The sequence below is a fragment of the Aotus nancymaae genome, unplaced genomic scaffold (genome assembly GCF_030222135.1).
Source record: "Aotus nancymaae isolate 86718 unplaced genomic scaffold, 86718_ANA_hifiasm-v0.15.2.pri h1tg000006l, whole genome shotgun sequence".
Classification (NCBI taxonomy): domain Eukaryota; kingdom Metazoa; phylum Chordata; class Mammalia; order Primates; family Aotidae; genus Aotus; species Aotus nancymaae.
The window spans coordinates 97,064,686-97,086,018 of record NW_026988417.1 but is presented as its reverse complement, the minus strand read 5'-3'; the positions used below and the strand labels follow the sequence as shown (position 1 = coordinate 97,086,018).

At 46.9% G+C, this 21,333-nt stretch overlaps 1 protein-coding gene across 2 annotated transcripts in view; it reads right to left on the bottom strand.

The window, feature by feature from the left end:
• Positions 1 to 21,333, bottom strand: part of IRF2 (interferon regulatory factor 2) — an 88,671-nt gene that overhangs the window by 9,944 nt on the left and 57,394 nt on the right. For both annotated transcript variants that reach the window (XM_012472556.2, XM_064369846.1), the window contains 4 exons: positions 20,820 to 20,996; positions 20,449 to 20,495; positions 9,792 to 9,909; positions 1,012 to 1,176 (listed from right to left, as the gene is read on the bottom strand). In XM_012472556.2, coding sequence (XP_012327979.1) covers positions 1,012 to 1,176; positions 9,792 to 9,909; positions 20,449 to 20,495; positions 20,820 to 20,996 — 507 coding nt within the window. The remainder of the gene's footprint in view (positions 1 to 1,011; positions 1,177 to 9,791; positions 9,910 to 20,448; positions 20,496 to 20,819; positions 20,997 to 21,333) is intronic.

Here is a 21,333-nt window from a genome sequence, read left to right as displayed (position 1 = left end):
GGGCCGTCCTTTTACTCTGTAAGAATGGAAGAACCCACTGGATCTGTTCCTCCTCCTGTGACAGGCCAGGCCAACTCCTGTCATTATGTAGCCAAGTCCCTGGGGAATTGGAAATGGGCTGTCATCTGGCCTAATTAGAACCTGTACTAGATAGAAAAAGAAAGAGAAAATACATGGAAGGGACAAGTAAGCTCGGTGGAATGGAATGGGTCCAGCAGTGAGCTTGGGGTCTGAAGGTTGAGGTCAAGTCCTGGCCCAAACACTTCTGACTGCACGACCTTCAATTCAGCAAGCCCCTTCCCGTCCAGAAATGAAGGAACAGGAAGAGATCATCTCTAAGGTCCTATCCAGCCTGCTCAAATTGACGATCCATTAAAACACTGTGCCAAGTTTCTGACAACTTGGGCAAATAAAGTAGACGCTGATGAACCGCTGCCCCAGAGAAATCTTATCTGTTAACCACACATAAAAATGTTACGGGAGGCCGGGCACCGTGGTTCACATTTGTAATCCCAGCACTTTGGGAGGCCAAGGTGGTCAGATCACCAGAGGTCAGGAGTTAAAGACAGGCCTGGCCAACATGGTAAAACCCAGTCTCTACTGAAAATACAAAATTTAGCTGGCATGGTAGTGCGCCCCTGTAATCCCAGCTACTTAGGAGGCTGAGGCAAGAGAATCACTTGAACCCAGGAGGCAGAGATTGCTGTGAGCTGAGATCATCCCACTGCACTCCATTCTGGGCAACAGAGCAAGACTCTGTCTCAAGAAAAAAAAAAACAAAAAAACATTATGGGTGACTTCGTAAAGAAATATTGTGATCCTGATCCTGTCCTCTGAGAACGAAAGTGTCCAAGAAGATGCTGATCAAGAAATTAAAGTATGAAAAATTCCAAGAAGAACAATTTCTAGGACAGAGGAGAGACGCTCCATGGGGTGGTGAGGGGGAGACCCTAGACCGGAGGACTGCGCGGCCAGTTCCCACGCATCCTGGAGCCTCCTCCTGCCGCTTACCTGCGTAGGAAGACACGGGGGAGATCTGCAGGGGGTAGTGCTCGCTCATGCTGACCGGCTGCTCGTCGCTCTCAGTGGTCACCTCTACAACTTGGCAAATGTCCGGCGGATTGGTGACAATCTCTTGATCCTCGATGTTGCTGTCCAGATGGGACTGTCCTACGACTTCAGAGAAGAAAAGAGTCATCATGCCAAGTCTCCTGACCTAACAACTCTAGCACACTTTCTCAAGAAGGAAGGCCTTTCCCAACAGAGCCAGATCGCCAGGCTCCCTTCACCACCTGTCCCCTGTCATGGGGCTGAAGAACAAGCCTGAGCTCTGTAGCCCTGGGGCGATGTCTCCAGGGAAGAGCAGGCCAACAGCTGGCTCACCAGGTCTGTCTCCAGCATGCCTGCCAATGCCACGCACAGGTGGCCATGTCCTATCCAGCTCAGCAGAATTCCACACTCAACCCTGTCATAGCCAAGGCCTCAGGACCAGAGGCGGCATCCAGCCCCAGCCCCAGGGGCAGACACGACGGGACTTTGAACCCGACCGATTTCTGCTCCATGCTTTTGCTCGAAAAGAAGGTGCTGTGTTTATTTTCTGGGTTCTATGATCCAGAGAGACATTATCAAACCTTACTAAGGAGGAAGGACCATGAAAATCCACCCAACTGTGTCGCATCTAGCTATGGGGAGCTCTGCTCACACTCCCAGCTCTCTTCCTGCCCTGCAGGCAACATGTCCAGCTGGCTGAAATCTCAGCACAATGGAATAGAGTCAGCTCTCCAATTCCAGCAAACATTAGTGGCATCAGCTCCCAGAACACTGATGGGAATCTGACCACCCTGGCTCTGAAACCTGCCTCAATTTGTTTTATTATATTATTTATTTTGAGATCACTGTAAACTCACATACAGTTGTAAGAAATAATACAGGGATCCCTGTGCCTTTTACTCATTTTCTTCCAATGATTATATCTTGCAAAGCTAGAATACATTATCACAACCAGGGTATTGACATCAATAACAATCCACCCATCTTATTCCGATTTCCTCAGTTTCAGTTGTACTCTTTTGTGTGAGTGTGTGCCTGCACTAGGACTAAGTGCAATTTTATCACAAATGAAGTTTCATGTACCTACCACCACTGGCAAATACCACACAGTTCCATCACCACCAACTTCTCTCACGTCACTCTTTGTAACCGTAGCCACCTTCCTTCAGTACCTCCCTATCCATCTCTTTGTCCGTAACCCCTGGGCAACTATTAATCTGTTCCCTATTTCTATAACATGTTAATTTCAAGGATGTTACATTAATGGACTCATACAGTAACCTTTAGGGGTTTGCTTTTTTTTTTTTTTTTGAGACAGAGTCTCGTTCTGTCTCCAGGCTGGAGTGCAGTGGCCCAATCTTGGCTCACTACAACCTCCATCTTCTGAGTTTAAGTGATTCTCAAGCCTCAGCCTCCCGAGTAGCTGGGATTATAGGCATGCGCCACCACACCCAGCTAATTTTTGTATTTTTAGTGGAGATGGGGTTTCACCATGTTGGCCAGGCTGGTCTCGATCTCCTAACCTCATGATCCGCCTGCCTCGGCCTCCCAAAGTGCTGGGATTACAGGAATGAGCCACCGTGCCCGGCCGGGGTTGGCTTTTTTTTAAACTCAGCATAATTCACTGCAGAGTCACCCAAGTTGTTGTGTGTATCAGTCACTGGTTCATTTTCTATTGCTGAGTAGTATTCCACAGTATGGATATACCAATGTGTTTATTCTCCCACTGAAGGATGTCTGGGCTGATACCAGCCTTTGATTATTACAAATAAGGCTGCCATGAATATTTGTATTCAGGTTGTTTATGAACATAAGTTTCCATTTCTCTGGGATAAATACCCAAGAATGCAATTGCTGAGTCATATGATGATTTCATGTTTAATTTTACAAGAAATTGCCAAACTGCTTCCCGGAGTGACCGTGCCATTTTACATTCCCACCAGCAATGTCTGAGTAATCAAATTTCTTCACAGCCTCAGCAGCATTTCGCTGTTTATTTATTTCGGCCATTCTCATAGGTAAGTAATGATATTTCACTGCAATTTTAATCTGAAGGTCCCTAAGGTCCTGCCCTAATTTTAAACAGAACTGACCTCATATGGCTGTTGGTTGGATGAAATGTCCCTGAAAACTAGCTTCAATAAATAAAGGTAAAGAAATAATTCCCAAGGTCCTCAAAGCACTTTGCCACCATCATCAACGTTTTACTCATAACTGTATATGTTATTTTAACATTTTAACCCATAAAAATGACAGAGAACACATTGTTATCCTGTTTTAGATGAAGAAACTCAGGCACAGAGAGGGAGACTGACTTGTCCAAACTCACACAGCTTGGAGTATGTGCGGTGTTCTCTGTTCCTGTCATTTTCTCACCAATCAGCAAAGTATTCAGGTTAGGCAGGAAGGGGCCGCATTCCAGTCTCCTTGAGACGCCAGGCGTCATGGAGAAGCTCCTGTTTTAATCACTCCAAGTATTTTATTTTCTGAAATATTTTTGTTTATAAACAAGCTCCTGTTTTAATTGCTTTTTGTGGAGTGATAAGCACATTATCTGATTTCTACGCAGGGAAGGTTCTAGAGGGCAGTGGCAATTCATAGGTCCCTTAATAAAGAAAGGAAAGGCACGAAAAAGGCTCAGAAAGGGGACTTGGGGCTGTGATAAAAGAGTCCAAAAGCCACAGCATACAGAATGCAAGGGAAACCGGATCCTGTTTAGGTTTTCCTGGCGGGGATAAAATTAAAGAAAAGGCAGGCAGGCTATATATGGCAGGCAGACTCCCAAGCCCGTTTATTTCATCCTTTGGACTATCCTATTTGAGGGCGAGGACATCAATTATGCAGGTCACTGGACACAGACTGACGCTGACCGACACTGACCTCCCTCATCTCAAGTTTCTTCTGCCTCTTCCCGCCAAGTAAAATAAAATGGCAGGAAAACGAGATAATGTCCTTCCCCACCCCAGGTCCTAAGAAGCAGCTGCCGGGTGGAGGTAGAAACCGAATGGGGTGTGCACGTTTCAGGAGGGAGGGCACAGTGATACCTTGCATACTAAGGCAATGAAGGTCTTAGATAAGTTTGATTTAAGTCAAAGCCATTTAAACTTCCAATACTTCAAAACCCATCTCTCCTTTGCATGTCGCTCCTAATAGAAAGACAGCCAGCTATCTGGGGCTACCAACAGTGCCAGCAGCTCCGGCATCCGCCTAGTTAAGATCCCTTTGTTCCAACCGGAAATTCTTTCTCTCACTGCTTTTCCCCATGACGCCCAAGTCAGTTATTCAACTAACAAAGATTCATAGAACACCTGTTCTGCATCAGACTTTGCCACCCAGGGCTAGGAGGAGCAGCCGAAGGTCAACGCAGCCAAGAATCCAGTGTGTAAGAAGTTCATATTCATGGCTATAGGCCAGTGACTAACCATCTAGAGAGTAAGTTTAAGGCCATGAACACATGAAAAGAAAGAAAAGAAAAAGCAGGGGTCCATGTGATGGAAGCTGAAGAAGTGCAGTGGTTTTTTCCAGTTTGAGGAATCAAAGGCTTCAATGAGGCAGGGGATGGGGGTGGGGGGTGAGAAACAGGCAGCATTCACGATGCCCCTGCCTTCTGGAGCCCCTTCCTCACCCCCCAGCACGGATCGACCTCTCTCTCCTGGGTGCCTCTCACTCACTGTCCCCATCGCTCAGCCGAAATTACAACGGGAAGAGACCTTGGGACACTTCTGGACTTCCGGCCTCATGTTGCCGGTTCACTTTATATACCCATAAGGAGCTCTGAATGGGTCAACAGCATCTCTCCTCAACCAAAGTATGAACACGCTCACAGCACCCATCAGATAGGTGCTCAGGGACTCTCCACTGAATACATGGACACGTGAAGGGGCCGAGGCTCACTGACTGAAGCCAGAGTTGAGTCCTGCAGGGGTTTGTGACAATCTGCAAATACGGGACGTGACAATTAATGTTTTCCAGAAAATGTCAAGACTTCTGGCAAGTGGACTCTTGAAATCTACAGGAAGTGATAAAGACAGCAGGAGGTGGGTGCTAGGGCTGGGGACCAGGGAGGAAACGTGTCAGGGTGATGAAAACGTCATCTTCAGTATGGTGGCAGTTACAGCAGTGAGTGCATCTGTCAACCTTTACAGAACTGTATTCGCCCCTTAAAAAGGGGTGAATTTTACCGTATTTCACTTAATATACATGACTTGGGGGGAAAAGTAGATAAGCACGTCCATGCAGATTTTAGGTGTATCCTGAATGCAGGTGCCCAGGACGGAAAAGTCAGTCTTTGTTTTCTGGGCAATGATCTGGATACCAAGTTAATATGTTACCCATCAGGCCAAATTCCCCCATAGGAGTGTGTTATTTTATGCCTCGGTAAAGGACAATAGCTTCTCTCCATCCAAACATTTTGGGTACTTTAGAAACTTTCCAACTCTCGAGTGAATGCCCATCAGAGAAGCAGGGAAATCCCAGTATCGAAATGCTCTCTAGATGCGTGTCAGCACTGTTACTAACCAGTCTCTGTCTGTTTCTCTCTCTCTCTCTCTCTTTCACATGCCACGTGAACTGATTTCCCTGAACCACCAAGCGACAAAGCAGACAGCAACACTGACTCCTGACAGCTGAAAAGACACATGAATAACAAACTTACCTGCTACAGCAAATAAGGTCAGAAGTGGCACTCCTCTGGGTACAAAAGAGTGTCCTGACTGACACTAATGACAAAATCTAACTTTCTGAGAACTCACCTTTGCCTCTCCCTACCACCTCCCAAGACCTCACAACCCATGAGGAAGGCACAGCAGTGATCCCCAATCTGGACATGCTGAAACCGTACCAGACAGAACTACGTAAATAATTCAAGGTCAGACAGCCAATCAGCAGCAGAACCGTGATTCAAGGTTAGCCTTACCCGACTCCAAATTTCAACTCTTTCTACTAAGGTCTCCCTAACAGAGAGAGTTAATGAAGTCAAAACCGAGCTACTGTCAGCCTTCTTAGCCCCTCTCAGGATAAAAACTTTTGAATCTCACCTTAGTGAGTCTTCGGGCTCATAACTAATAGTGACATTTCTTTTCAACAGTTCTCTATTGCATGCCAGGGAAATTCTCAAACAGAAGAACTAGAAATCCACTAACTTTATCCAGTTTATTAAAGTCAGCACATCTGAAAAGAGTCACCCACAGGAATGCAATTTTATCTGAATCTAGCTGCTGAGAATTATAACAATATTATTTATGGCTGGTTACTGATGAACCGGTTTGATTCCTTAAAAGGTCATTCTTACTTTATTAGCAATTGTTGACTTAATGTAGGTCTCCACCTGAGAAAGCAGCTTGCTCCCACACCTCAGAGAAAGTGCTTAAAGGCAGTTATTAGAAACAGAGGGGTCCTTGGAGGTGGTTTGGTTCTATCATTTTACGGTTGAAAAAAGCTAAAACCCAGAGGTCAGGTAAATTGCTAAGGTCACCCAGGTAGCTTCAGAGTCAAGAATGAAACTTATTAGCAGGCCTATAAAATCAGGCCATCAGCAGGGCACCAGGCAGGGAAATTTCCCCCACCCCATCTGAAAGTTTCAGTAGTTAAACTTCACACCAGCCCTGATGACACAGCACAGATGGAAGCTATTTCTCTTAATCAAATATATTTTATTATGATTTTGGTAATATTGTAATCATAACATATCATTTTACCCCCTTCTAGCCCCAGAGAAGTTTAACTGTACATTTCATTTGATCCTCACAATAACCCTGTGAGATGGGCAGGAAAAGTATGATTATCCATTTCCATATAATTTTACATTTTAAATATTTCCATTTTATAAATAATTGTATACGATTTCCAATCTATACAGAAATTGAATTTCGAAAAATTAAGGAGTTTCCCCAAAGTCACATGGTCAATAAAAAACTTCAGAACTAGGTCTAGAACCTACATCTTTTGACTTCTAATCTCGTGCTCTTTCGGTATAAAATACAGCCAGGATTTGGTTTAGGCACTCGAGAGCCATGGTGGGAGCAGTGAGTCAGAGGCAGAGGCCTGTAGGTGCCTGGACCAGGCTGCCCCCGACTGCAGACTGCACGCACCTCACCAGGGTGACAGAGTGCAGGAGGAGGCAAGAGTGGGGCGGGGCAGCGTGCACCCTACAGCCCATGAGCAAACAGCATCTCAGGCTACCACACAAAGGGAAGCACAGCATGTATCCCAGTAAACACTCGGTAGAGCTCACCAGTGTCTCAACGCTATGGGGGTGGAAATGTGGATGAGATGTGTTGAGCTGGAGCTACACTTCCTGCTGGAACTGCCACAGGTCCTCTCCTCACTGTGCCTGGGGACAGAGCCTCTGCAGCCGCGTCACAGTAAGGAGACACACCACCAACCTCACTGTCTCTACGAGCAGCCATAGGGAGCTTAACTTGTTCAGAGTAATTCAAGTTCAAAGACAGGCATGAAAGTGGTAGGCAGGGCCCGGGCCACGCCGGACCCAGGGCCCTGGGGGAACTCAAGTCTTTCTCTCGGGGGCAGTGGTGACATGATGACACTGGCATTCTTTATTCTGTGTGAAGAATCACGGGAGGGCAGAATGGAAGCAGAGTCCAGGTGACAGCCACGGCAGGACCAGACGCAGTATCAGAAACAGAAGGGGATGGGCTTGAGAAGAATGGTGAGTGAAGACTCGGGGAGCTGACAGGTAACAATAAATGAGGCAGCGGCAGCGGCAGCAAGGGATGGGGGAAGGAGAAAATAACACATAGCCTCACAGAAAGATGACAGCTCTCTTGAATAAATAAAAACTTAAGGCTGAAAACACAGCAGCCCAACTCCACTGCCCAGGTCTCTCGGTTGGCACCTGGTGACTGAGGAGCGGCCCCACAGTCTCACCTCAGTGCCAGGCACTCCAGGTCCAATAGAGCCGAGAATAAAGTCTGTCGTGGCTTCTGTGTCTGGGTAGATTGCGATGTAATAGTTCACACCTCATAGGGAGTTTCGTGTTGCTAACAGCGTTCCAGAGGTGTGGATAAAATTGAATGCCTTGTCTCAGGTGCCTTCTCCTAAGGGGTGAACAGCCCAGCTTCCAGGAAGAAGGCACGGGGCACGGCTGACAGCATGAGTGATCTCTTAAGACGGGGTGCCCACCATCTAAAGACTTGCCCCAGAGCTACTTTTTATCTTATAAATAAAGTGTCTATCTGAAGCACAAGAAATATGGCAAAAAGAAGGGGAAACAAAGGATGTGGGAAGAGACGAAGACCCGGTTCCACAGCCCTGTGTCACCTCTGGCCATCCTGAAACCACAGCAAGTGCTGGGGCCAGAGTCTGCCAGGCTTGCGTTTGACTGGGAGGCCCTCGGGGGGACCCTAACGCTGGTCTGTGAGCTGGGAATCCGCTCTCCTGCGCCTTCGGGACCCCATGTTGGTACGTGGGTTGACAGGCTTGCCTTAAAAAGCTGCTTGAGCTTCACTGTAGATAAAGACAGGCAAATCTGGAAACAATCACCAAAAAAAGAATGTCCTATAAGGGGCACTTCAGGCAGCCAAAATTAAGACAAAAATCCCAACGCCATGACTTCCTAATTGCCATATGCCTAGTCACTACAGACTGCTCTGTCTGGTTTCGTAGCAATCTTTGCTTTATTGAAGGGTGGGGCTGTCTTTTATCAAGAAACACACAGGGTTCTAGAGCACTGCCTCGGCCAGTCAGACAGGATGTTTGCACCTGCAAACTGTCTACACTGCCCGGGAGACGGTTTCAACACAAAAAAGCACTGCTAACCTCGGCAAGAGGCCAGCGGAGTCGTCAGGACAATCCAGCATGTTGCTGGCTTCTTCTGTTTCCTAAAAGCAGAAGTCACCACACATACAACAAAAATTCAATGCTAAAACCAAGTAAAAATAACCAGGACTTTTTTTTCTCCTCCTTCCCCTTAAAGGGAAAGCAGGGTGAGGTCTATGGGCACTACACCTGTGCACTTGTCCACACAAGTGAGAAGGAATTACACATATCTTCAGTGTAAAGACCCTGCCCTCCTCGGGGGTGGGCACGGCCAGCTACATCTGGAGGCTGTTCAACTATTACAAGGAGGGAAAGCTCTGCTCCTCCGAGACCTCCAATCTAAATTTGGTTCCTTGGTTTTTCTCTCTCCTTTCTTTTCTTTGCAGTATTTACCACAAATGGTAACGCCGCAGCTATCTGTGGGTGTCTTTGTTTACTATCTGTGTCCCTCCAGGAAAAGAGAAATTGGGCCTCCCCCAACTATTTCCTGCTCTCGTACTGAGTCTGATATACAGAAGGTGCTCAAAAGTATCTGCTGAATTAGAGTGGGCCCTTTGGCAACATGTCTCTGTGCCTCAGTTTCTCTGTCTGCCAGGAAGCAGTTGCTGAGAGGACTCGTGAGGACAATCTTTCCTCTCCTTAGTTCCCAAGTTAAATAAATACTCCTTTGTCCATGTGACCAAATAGTGAAAGACTGGGATCGCTAGCCACGAGCCGCTGGGAAACTAACATTTCTCCTGGGAGGTCACCCCAGCCTTCTTCCACTGCGACTGACCCGTCTAATTGTCTGATCCTCAAAAGCCTTCATTTCTCAGCCTGGAAATCTGGGGGCTGGAACTTGCATCCTGAGATGATTCCAAGACCTCCTCCCACTGACTGTGTTATTTGAAGTTCACTGTTGTACAAATTTTAGGCCCCGGGGGGCTGCTCGTATGTATAAAAAATGAGATGTCAAAACAGTTTACCTATGATGTTCACCGTACTATCCACTTCATTTTTTATAGCTGAAGTCAGGACCGCATACTCAGGAGAAAGATCACTTACTCCATTACTAAGCCCCAGAGATGACTCAACTGGTTCTTGCTAGGAAGAAGAAAAGAAAAAAGAATTGAGAACACTTCCTTTCCCCTCCCTTCTCTTAGCTGAAATTCTACCCTCTGCCTACTTTCCTTAATGCCAGTGTCACTCATGTTCAGCTGCTGAATGCATTCATTCCCTGCTTCTTTAAACTGGCCAGTGTGAAAGCATATTTCTGCACAGGGTACACTGCTGGGTATACAGCTCCTTCTATTTCACTTCAAGGAAACGGTACCGGCCCATCTGGCTTGCCTTTAGGAAATGCTTCCACCTGCAGACAATAGCTGTGGGGTTACACAGAGCTGCATCGCTGTCTCTGTAAAATGTGCACTGCGGGGATTCCACATTCTCCCCCTCGTGCTCAAAAGAATCAATGCCTGGCTTTCTCCTAAGGAAGGAATCATGCCACCTCTTTCATAATCATTTCTTAGGAAAAGCTCTGCCTCAATGATTGGCCCAAGAACAGGAGCCCAAAGGAAGTTGTGGATGAATTCCCTGCAGATAAGTTTTGCCATGGCCTGTGGCCACCTGAGTGCCCTGCACTGGATGGCTGGCTGAGCACAAGGGCCTAACCCTGGCCTGAGCCCAGCTGGCCAGCCCCACACAATGGCCTTACATAAATGCCCTTCGGGTGGCTGAACATCCCATCCAGCCCAAGACGCTACACGTGCACACTGATGAAATAATGAGAACAAATTCTTTTCCCTTATTAGAGCTCTTAACGTGTGCTTTTTTCCAAGTGAATCAGAACCCTCCGTTCCCTTTGAGGGTACTAAGCAGCTCTGCCAAAGCCAGCCCTGAGGTGCCTGCTGACATTCAGCACTCAAGGGAAGCTTGCATCCGCTGCTATGATAGCAATCAAGTCGGACAAAAGCCATACATGACAACACCCAAGGAATCCAAAGCGGAAGAAGAGGGTGGAGAGCAGAAGGAACACAGGACTGAAAGCAGAGGTTCATGCAAGAAGATGCGACTGTGCTTGGAAAAGTCAAGAGTGGTCGGCTCTGAAACATGGTGGGTGTTCTTATCAGCTTATTTATACACTACTTGGAATCAATCCCCCCAAAATCCTCAGAAAGTCACTAATGGAAGGAGGGGAAATAACCTCCCCCTTCCTAATCCCACCTGGCAAACTCCCACCTTAGTAACATGACTTCAAAGGCATCCCTTCACTGTGGAGCTTAGTTTTTAAAGAAACCATACACTGCCTGGCTTACCAGATGTCCCGAGGTCGGATGTAAGGGCAGGCCCAGAACATCCATCCCTACGAGGCCTGACTTCTACTCCTTTCTCCCCAGCATCTTGCATTCTTCTCTTTTACAAGTTCTAAATAAGAAGTCGGCCCTTTCTTGGGCCAAGCATGGTGGCTCACCCTGGAATCTCAGCACTTTGGAAGGCAGAGGCTGGAGGATCATTTCAGCCCAGGAGCTTGAGACCAGCCTGGGCAACAGAGAAAGATCCTGTCTCTACAAAAAATAAAAGCATTAGCCGGGTGTGGTGGTGCATGCCTCTTGTCCCGGATACTTTGGAGACTGAGGTGGTGGGAGGATCTCTTGAGCCCAGGAGTTTGAGGATGCAGTGAGCTATGATCATGTCACTGTACTCCAGCCTGGGTGACAGAGTAAGATCCTGATTCTTGAAGAAGAAAAAAAAAAGTCTACCCTTTCTGGAAAAAAAACCACTTGCCTGTGACCTGAGTGAGTCACCAGGTCTTCTCCTCTTTTACAGCCAAACTTCCCACCCAGCATCTGCCTTTCCGGACTTCGCCTCCCCACCTGGGCCCGCGTTAGTACCTGCGGTCTCACTCCCCTCCTCCTGCAGAATCAAGCTCCCAGCCAGGTCTTGAGAGACCCGGCTTTGGAATCAGAAGGGCCTGGGGCAAAGCCTGGTGCCTCCACTCCTCACTAGTTCTGGGTCCTTATTCAACCTCTGCAAGCCACCCTAGGGCACTACGGACAGCTGTAAACTGAGGACAGTAATAGGACCCACGTGGTAGGGATAAGAAGAAGATTAAATGAGCCAACTATGTACAGGACAATTATTAATAAATAAGTACTCACCATTACCAAAGGTCACCAGCTAAACTCTGCTCTCCCAAATGCAATGGCCTCTTCTCAAATCCCTTCCCCCGCAGCCCCATACTCTGACCTCTGATGGGGAGGACCATGCAGTCCCTCCGTGGCGGCCTGAGCTGTCTGACACTGCTACAATTCTCTGCCTCTCTGATGTAAGCCTCCTTTCTCAATGGCGTCCTCAATGACACCTGGTGGGCCTCCTCACCCTGAGTCACGCCCCACACTTCACTATCCCACCTCCATTTCCTCAGCTCCCTCAAAAAGGACTAAACACAGGCCCCTGAAGAAGTTCCGAGAGAACAGTTCATTTGTATGGCTTCTATTGCTGTCTGACCTTATTTTTTTTTATTCATTCTGTTTCTGGGTTTCCCATAAAAGTAATGAGGCAGTCAGGCTTGCATATATTTAAAAACCTAAACTAATTCTGATTTCTCCATTGAAGATCTCTAAGTGTTACACATGCTCTACAGTTTAATTAGCGACAAATGATACTTTTATCATTTGAGAAAATGATGACTCAGAGACTAAATTAATTTTCCAAGATCATGCTACTTTTAGCCTGAGGAGACATGGCAACTGAAGTCTTTCTTTGGTCATGAAATATGGTTAAATCCCAGGAGCTTTCTGTCTTAAGCCCTTGTATCTTGCCCTAATTCCAGTGGAGACCGAGACCGTCTTCTGAACACTGTTCCACTCTCTCCATTCTTACCCTGCATCCTGCACTTACCACTTCTATAATGGCGCCGTATATTCCACCAGTGGAGACTGGGAGACACTACTCCCAGCACTGTGTGACTCCCCTCATCCCCAAAAGAAACCCTGTCGTTTCTTTTTTTTTTTTTTTTTGAGACGGAGTCTTGTTCTGTCCCCAGGCTGGAATGCAGTGGTGTGATGTCAGCTCACTGCAACCTCTGCCTCCTGGGTTCAAGCGATTCTCCTGCCTCAGCCTCCCGAGTAGCTGGGACTACAGGCACATGCCACCACACCTGGGTAATTTTTGTATTTTTAGTAGAGATGGGGTATCACCGTGTTAGCCAGGATGGTCTCGAACTCCTGACCTCGTGATCCACCTGCCTCGGCCTCCCAAAGCGCTGGAATTACAGGCGTGAGCCACCGTGCATGGCCAAAACCCTGTCATTTCAATGTCATCAGTGCAATCATCTCATTGATACTGTCGCTCAGGACAGACAGTACAGGCAATGGCACAGTGAAACGGAACCGGCACCCCAAAACGCCTCCATGCAGAACAGGCCCAGGAGAGAAGGATCTTCACTAAACTGGGTCAAGGTGTCCGAAATGATTAGAATTAGGAATATCTAAATCTAAGCTATATTAAAATCCAAGCATCTCAAATGAAGAAAAGGGGTGTGGAGTTCTCCGTGTAAAATGCACATAGAGATCCCGCAGACCCTGACGGCCTTCACCCGAAGCCTCTCCGACCCCCAATGCCCCACGCCACTCCTGCCCTGGCTCAATTGCCTCCTGCTCTGCTGCCCCATATCCCGGCCTCGTTCATCCTGGCCAAGATTCCTATCTCCTCTTTCTGTTCCCTTTCTCACTTTAGATATAGGCTCTTCTGTAAACTGACTAACCCGTAGCTTTCTTGGATTTTAATTTTCTCACCTTGCTCCAAAGATAGCCCCCTCAACCCCACCAAAAAAAAGACTATGCTTGGGTGCAGACTCCTCCATGGTGCATGAACCGTACCAAACACTGAGGCTCAAAATCCTTTGCTATAATTATGGAACCAAGGTTCGGTGTACACGGCTGTGTGAACTCCGCCCACCGTACGTGAACTCCGCCCACCGTGCGTGAACTCCGCCCACCGTGCGTGCACTCCGCCAAGCATTGACGCTCAAGGACCTTTGCTATAATTACGGAATCCAAGGTTTGGTCTACAGTTTAAGGGATTTTAAACCAAAGCAAACTGGCACGAGAGAGTTCAGGGGCAGGAGCAGGCTTCTTGAGATGTGTAAAATAATACACCTTCGGCTGGTCTTGAAGGTACACTTGCTGAATGGGCTTGGCGATGGACCGGCAGTGGAGGACAGCAGAAGGACTCCCCTCTGCTCTGAGCCCATGCTGTTTCAACGCTGAGCTAATGCCCCTTGTCCCTGAAGCCCCGTATAATGGGCCACAAGCCCACCTCCCACCTTCCCAAATGCTCTAATTCATCTGTGCAAAGTCAGTCTCTTTGAAGCTAAATTTAAGGACATCAAATGTGAGGGCCTCTCTAGGTCTTTGCTAGCAGAACGCGTAAGCTGACAGCTGGGCTTCACAAGTCCGAGGGAACTGGACCTTGGCAAGTGCACACACCCAGCACAGAGGGTGCAATGCCACTGAGAACAGAAGCTCTTGTGAGCCAGGCTGGGGCCTCCTGCCCGGTCCCACAGCCATCTTCCTTCCTTGGAAAGAGGCCGTCGTCGTTCTCGTCCTCCCTTGTGTCCCTGCCACTTCCCTCTGGACGTTTTTCCTTGGCTCACTTTTCTATGCCTCTTCTCCGTCAGCCTTTGTCTGCAACTCACATAGTTTCTCTCTTGGAGAAGGCATCGGTTTCCAAAGCCACCATCGCCATTCTCAGGTAAATGAACACTCGTCTGCTGGTTGGCGCACTCACCCGAGCACTATGCCCTCCAACTTTCGAGCTGGCATTTGCTCTCAGGGTTCTCTGTCACGTCAAAGGCAGCATATCCAAAGTGAGACACCCTCTCCACAAAACGACCTCCATTCCCAACATCCCCTCTGAAGGTGAGAAACGCAGGGGCTTCCTCTTTAGGCCGCTCTTAGCTGCATCCTCCGAACCCTCTTCCACTTTCTGGAGAAATGTCTCCTCCTCTCCATGCCAGTGGCACCAGCTCCCACCCCTGCCCTGGACTCCTTCCCACCCCGGTGAGAAAGGCCTCCCTTACGTATCAATTCCATCCTGCTCTGAGTGCTCCAAGGAGTTCAACTGTGTCATTTCATACAACTGTCCCTCAAGCTTTTCAAACAGGACTCAGAGCTCCCCTCCTGAGCCACCACATGGGAAGGGAGTATCCCGGGCAGGCAGAATCAGCCTGATAACCTGCTTCACCCAGGGCAGCCCTCGTGTTATCTGTTTTTCAAGTGAGTTGCTGGCATGCGTTTTCATTTTATTAAAGTTTAAAAACTGAAGACCTCTTCCAACCAGTGAGAGGATCAGCAGTAGCGGCCCTGCCAGGGAGTGCACCGTGTTTTAATCTAGCTCATGTCACTGTTAGAGCCAACAGCTCTATGAGAAAGAGCAGCTGAACGCCTATCTGCTTACCCATAGGTCTGTGCTCAGAACAAATACAGACCAGGCCTAACCTTTACCAAGCGACTTTAGCAGCCCTTCCCAATTCTATGGGCTTCACAACACTAACGCTTTGATCAGGAAGTACTGTACAGTTTCAAGGCATGTATATTTCAGTTGCAAACAACCCTCTGAAGCAGGAAGTACCCATTTCTACCCACCCCACCTACACGCCTGTATTTCCCATTGTTCCCTCACACTAACTCCTGCTCTAATTAAGCCAGTTTCCTGTCTCATCCAGGAAACACAAACCAACTCTTAACCGCCAAGGCCTTCACTCCTGAGGCCCTTAGTGCTGGGGAAGGACCACGGTTTGACCCTGTCCATCCCTCAAGGTCTGGCTTAGGCCCCAGAGGCTATGAGGCACCGAGTGGACACACTTGTATTCAAATTTCAGCTCTGTAAAGCAGTGCAGCCTTGGGAAAATCAATCAGCCTCTCTGTGCATCCATTTCCTAAATGTATAAAAGGGAGATGAAACTGCCCATCACAGGGAGAACTCAATGAGACAATAATCATAGCTGGGAACTTGGAATCAGCTCAAAAATATCAACCAGCGCCTCTGTTTTAACTACTTCTATCCTTATTGTTCTTGGCCTTGTCTCAAGTCCCACAGAGCAAACCACTTCGTGCTATTTTCTGAAACATATATATGCACTGATGATGTAGAATCCAGGATTGCTCACTGTTGTTTTTCTTTCTTTTTTGAGGTGGGGAAGGGATCTTGCTCTGTTGCCCAGGCTGTAGTGCAGTGGTGCAATCATGGCTCACTGCAGCCTCGAACCCTGTGCTCAAGCAATCCTACCTCAGCCTCCTGAGTAGCCGGGACTACAGGCATGCACCACTGTACCCAGCTGTTTTCCTTGTTCTTATTTCCTTAGATATCCAGTTCCTGCTGCACAGGTGGGGCTTAGCTCCAGGAAAACATGGCTCACTGTGCATGTAGGGATACACTCACAAAAGGAAATGCAGAGAATGCTCAGGCAGTTTCTGCACCTACCACATGGCCAATGGACCTTGGATCTTCCAGTCTCAGGGAAACTATTTGTTAGGGGACATAAAGCATGGAGATAAATCATGAGTGACCCCAAGAAAATGCTAACACTTGGCCTACATGCTGTCAACACTGTTTGCTAATTAAAACTTCAACTTGAACTAAAGATTGGAAAAAGCTTGCTTCAACAGCAAATTTTCATACCTAGTTACCACATAAAAGACAAATTTTCTCAGTAGAGGAAATCTACAGTCTATCCAGTTACATATTTGAGTAGACTAAGTAGGTTTAGTATATTTGCACAGGATATATTAACTCAGAGCTTGGGTGTTTCCTTTTCTTTCTTTTTTTTTTTTGGAGACGGAATCTCACTGTGTCACCCCAGCTGGAGTGCAGTGGCACAATCTCAGCTTATTGCAACCTCCGCCTCCCAGGTTCAAGCAATTCTTCTGCCTCAGCCTCCCAAGTAGCTGGGACTACAGGTGTGTACCACCACGCCCGGCTAATTTTTTTTGTATTTTTAGTAGAGACAGGGTTTCACCATATTGGCCAGGCTGGTCTCGAAGTCCTGACCTCATGACTCGCCCACCTCGGCCTCCCAAAGTGCTGGGATTACAAGCATGAGTCACTGTGCCCGGCTAGTGCTTGGGTATTTTGACATACAATTAAAAAGTAATATATTAACAGCTAATAATTGTCCTCTGACTGTCCAATTCTAGATGCCCTGGGAGTTCACTTTTCAAACACTCCACAGAGACACTGAATCCACACAATGGCTAGAACAGCCAGTAAGTCCAGAACTCCGGAAGCCCACTGGCTACTTCTGAGCTTCCCTGCTACACTGCAAAGCACAATGCAAGCAGATTTAAATTCAAGTTAGGCTGGCTTAGGTCTGGTGAATCACCTGCCTTCTGCTGCAGGAATCATGTCCTTTGGAGGGAAAGTTTCAGGTGTGAGCCATATCTTCATGGCACAAGGATTTCATAAAACACACTTAGCTAAGGTGGATCTTGACCCTCACAGCTGCACCTAAGATCTCTCACTTACTTCCCTGGGCCGGGATGGTCAAGCCCACCCAGGACTGTGCCTTCCACAACTTGCGCATTTTAGTGGCCATGTGAAGACGCCGCCAGTGCTGATGTGGCCGCAGAGATCTCGGACGAAGGGACCACCACATGGCATGGACTCTAAGATGCACATTTCCTCACACTGCCACAGCCCTGAAAGAGGAGGTGCCTTACAATCCATTAAGTGTCATGGTTTCATAGGAAGCAGTTTGTCTAAGACATACATGAAATAACGGTGCATCTTAGCTTCATTGGCATCTGGTGTTCGATGGAACACAGTGGATACATGTGAGCGAAGGGTGCTGAAAAGGCGACATCTGTTCCTCTATTCTTATTTCTCCATTAACTGCGATTATGAAATGAAATCTGCACCCTAATGGAAAACCCCTCACTCGCACCCCACATATCCTACTTCTTTATGCCTCTGTTTAGTCAACAAATGCTGATGCAGCTCATCAGTTGTCAAATTCCTATTACAGATCAGTTCTGGGCCAGGCACGGAGCTAGATGATAGGAAAATAGTAGTAAATACGCTTCGGTCACACTTAAAATTGTAGCAGGTTCTTCAAAATCACACATTTGTGAGGAAGCTATACTTTTCTGACTAAACAACATGAATCAAAATGTAGGCCTTAAAAATACAAACTCAGCCAGGCTCACACTTGTAATTCCCACATTTTGAAAAGCCAAGGCAGGAAGATCACTTCAGGCCAGGAGTTTGAGACCGGCCTAGGCATCAGAGTGAGACCTCACCTCTATAAAAAAAATGTTTTTAGTTATCCATTCTTGGTGACGAATACCTGTAGACCCGACTGCTAAAGGGAGGCGGAGGCGGGGAGGATCACCTGAGCCCAGGAGGTTGAGGCTTCAGTGAGCCATGATCGCGTCACTGCACTCTAGCCTGGGTGACAGAGTAAGACCTTGTCTCAAAAAACAAAACAAAAAACTAAGAAATGATATGGCTAACAACTAAGTTTGTTCAATTGTAAAATAAATAAATAAATAAATAAATTTTTTAAGAGGTAATATAGGAGAAACATATATACTTAAAAATACTTGGCCGGGCACAGTGGCTCACGCCTGTAATCCCAACACTTTGGGAGGCCAAGGCAGGCGGATCACGAGGTCAAGAGATCAACACAATCCTAGCCAACATGGTGAAACCCTGTCGCTACTAAAAATACAAAAATTAGCCGGGCATGATGGCGTACACCGGTAGTCCCTGTTACTCAGAAGGCTGAGGCAGGAGAATTGTTTGAACCCAGAAGGCGGAGGTTGCAGTGCACTGAGATTGCACCACTGCACTCCAGCCTGGCAACAGAGTGAGACTACATCTCAAAAGGAAAAAAAGAAAAAGAAAAAATAATACTTAAAAGACATTCAAAAATCACATGTGGATTTTATATGGGTCTCAATTTAAGTAAACAAACCACATGAAAGTTATAACACGTATGGAACAACTGAAACTCTCAACACTGGCAGGATATTCACTGATATGGAGAAATTACTATTAATTTTTTCAGGTACAATAATGACATCACGGTATTTTTACAGAGCACTTAACTTTTAAGTACATATACTGAACTATTATGGAAGAGGTATGGAATTTGCTTCGAACATTATATTAAGCTGAACTATAAAAAACTGTTTTGGGGCCAGGTGTGGTGGCTCATGCCTGTAATCCCAGCACTTTGGGAGCCCGAGGCAGGCGAATCACCTGAGGTCAGGAGTTCAAGACCAGGCTGGCCAACATGGTGAAACCCGTCTCTACTAAAAATACAAAAATTAGCTGGGTGTGGGGGTGAGCACCTGTAATCCCAGCTACTCAGGAGGCTGAGGCAGGAGAATTGCTTGAACCAGGGAGGCGGAGGTGGCAGTGAGCCAAGGTCACACCACTACACTCCAGCCTGGGCGACAGCGTGAGACTCCGACTCAAAAATATCTATGTATACATATAGAAAGTGAAACTGAAAGTATCACTGCAAAAATACCCTGCCTAAAATATTTATTTTTCCATTGCACAAGTAACTATCTCTAAAACTTCAACAATTTATCTAAGTCTTTCCTCACAATCTAACTACCTTTATGAGTCTAACTTTATATCAGAAGCATATTATTTGGGGTATTTTTTTTATTCCAAAATAGTGGCTTGTTTTTAAACATTGTGCTGTCTGAATGGTCTGCTTTCTTTTTTTCTTTAACGTTTGCTCTAGATTATAAATCAGTATAATTAGCATCTCCTTCAAGTTTAGTTCTGAGTATCCAGGTGACCCTGGGTGCATGTTACTCAACTCTCTCAAGCCGCCATCTCTTCATCTGCAAAGAGAGGCCAGCGAGCCAGACAGTGTCTCTGAGGTTCCTGGGTCTGTGACTGCAGCATCTGCTCTCTGCTCAGCAAGTGAAGCTCGTCCCCGGTTTTGCGGGGAATATTTGGCTCTTCTCTCCCTATTTAACAAGGGCCACCTAATCTGTCCACGAAGATCCTTAAGCTGCAGGGAGTTCAGACTACACAGCCTAGTGAGCAGCTCACACACACGCACATCCCATGGAAAACCCTCGTGGGGTATGCGAGATAATTCCACAGTGGACAGAAGGCAGCCATTGAGAGCTGTGCTGATGGAGTGCTGAGGCTCACCACGGTGTCCTCCACCAAAGGGCCCGTGATGAAATGTGTATAAAATACAGTTCATACATTTTATAGAGGCATATAACATTTCACACATATTAGAGTATATTTAATAGCCTGAAAATATAGTTAAGAGTATGAGACATAAGCTAGTGTGGAGCTTAGCTGGCACAAAGTGACCGCTGGCAGAGGCTGTGGTGGCCAGATGGAGGCCTCAGCCTGCCGAGCACATTGTGTCAATCTGTGACTTCATTCATAAATTTCCCAGGGAGATGGGATGAGGCGGGGCCCTGTGTACCTATGTCTGCAAGCGGATACATGCTGAAGAGCAAACATGTAAAGCACAGAAGACACGCGGGCAAAGGAAGGAAGATGACACACTCCACAGAGGTCCTGCGACTCATTTTTATAAGGCAGAACACGAGTCATTAATAAGATCCCACTCCGGCTTTCTGAGCCACCCAACATTACCTTGATGTGCTTAACCCTGTCTTCTTTTTCTGTCTTTGGTTTCTTTCCTGTGGCAAAAAGAAAAATGTAGTTCTGGATTAATTCATGAAGGAACTCCAGAGAAACCTTTCCCTCAGGTTAAATAATTCTTCCTGAAACTCTCTATGAACCTGTTGTTTTAGTCTGTACATGGTCAAAATTCCACATGCATCTTTTACTACCTTTGGCGACTTGAAAGTTTTATTTCCAAGCCCGGTAGGGGCGGAATGATCCCCTACAGCATGAACACGCTGTTCTACCTGCAAAGTGACTGCAGATGTAGAAATGAAGAAATCACGAAGGCACAACGACGCACACTGAGTGATCTCTTTTCCGTCTGTAAACACCTTTACCTTTCTTAGAAGGCCGTTCCGAGAGGGGCAGCATTCGGTAGACTCTGAACGCATTGTTTCCTTTCTTTATGCTTTTATCCTTAACTTCTTCAATATCAGGCAAGGAGTTCATGGCACATCTGAAATTCGCCTTCCATGTTTTGGGATCAGGTTTATCTACTCCTGGTTGATGCTTTCCTAACAGCATAGACACAGGTTAAGAAAAAGAGGGAAAACATTAGATACAGAGGAAGAAATTTCTGGAAACACGGTATGGCTGGCCAGGCAGTACAAGGAAACCTTTTCACTCCAGGCTATATCTTCTCCAGTGACAAATCGTCCTGGTGTGCCTGAGGGTGAGAAGGTTCTTGGGATGTGGGAATTTTGTTTTTAAAACCTGAACAGTCCCAGGCAAACTGGGACAAGCTGGTCACCCTGGTTCTACCACACAGCTTGAGGAAACTATAAATGCTGGAAGAACGGAGCATCAACGTAAGAAGCACAGAAGACTGAGAGGCTGCAAAGTCAACAGGCA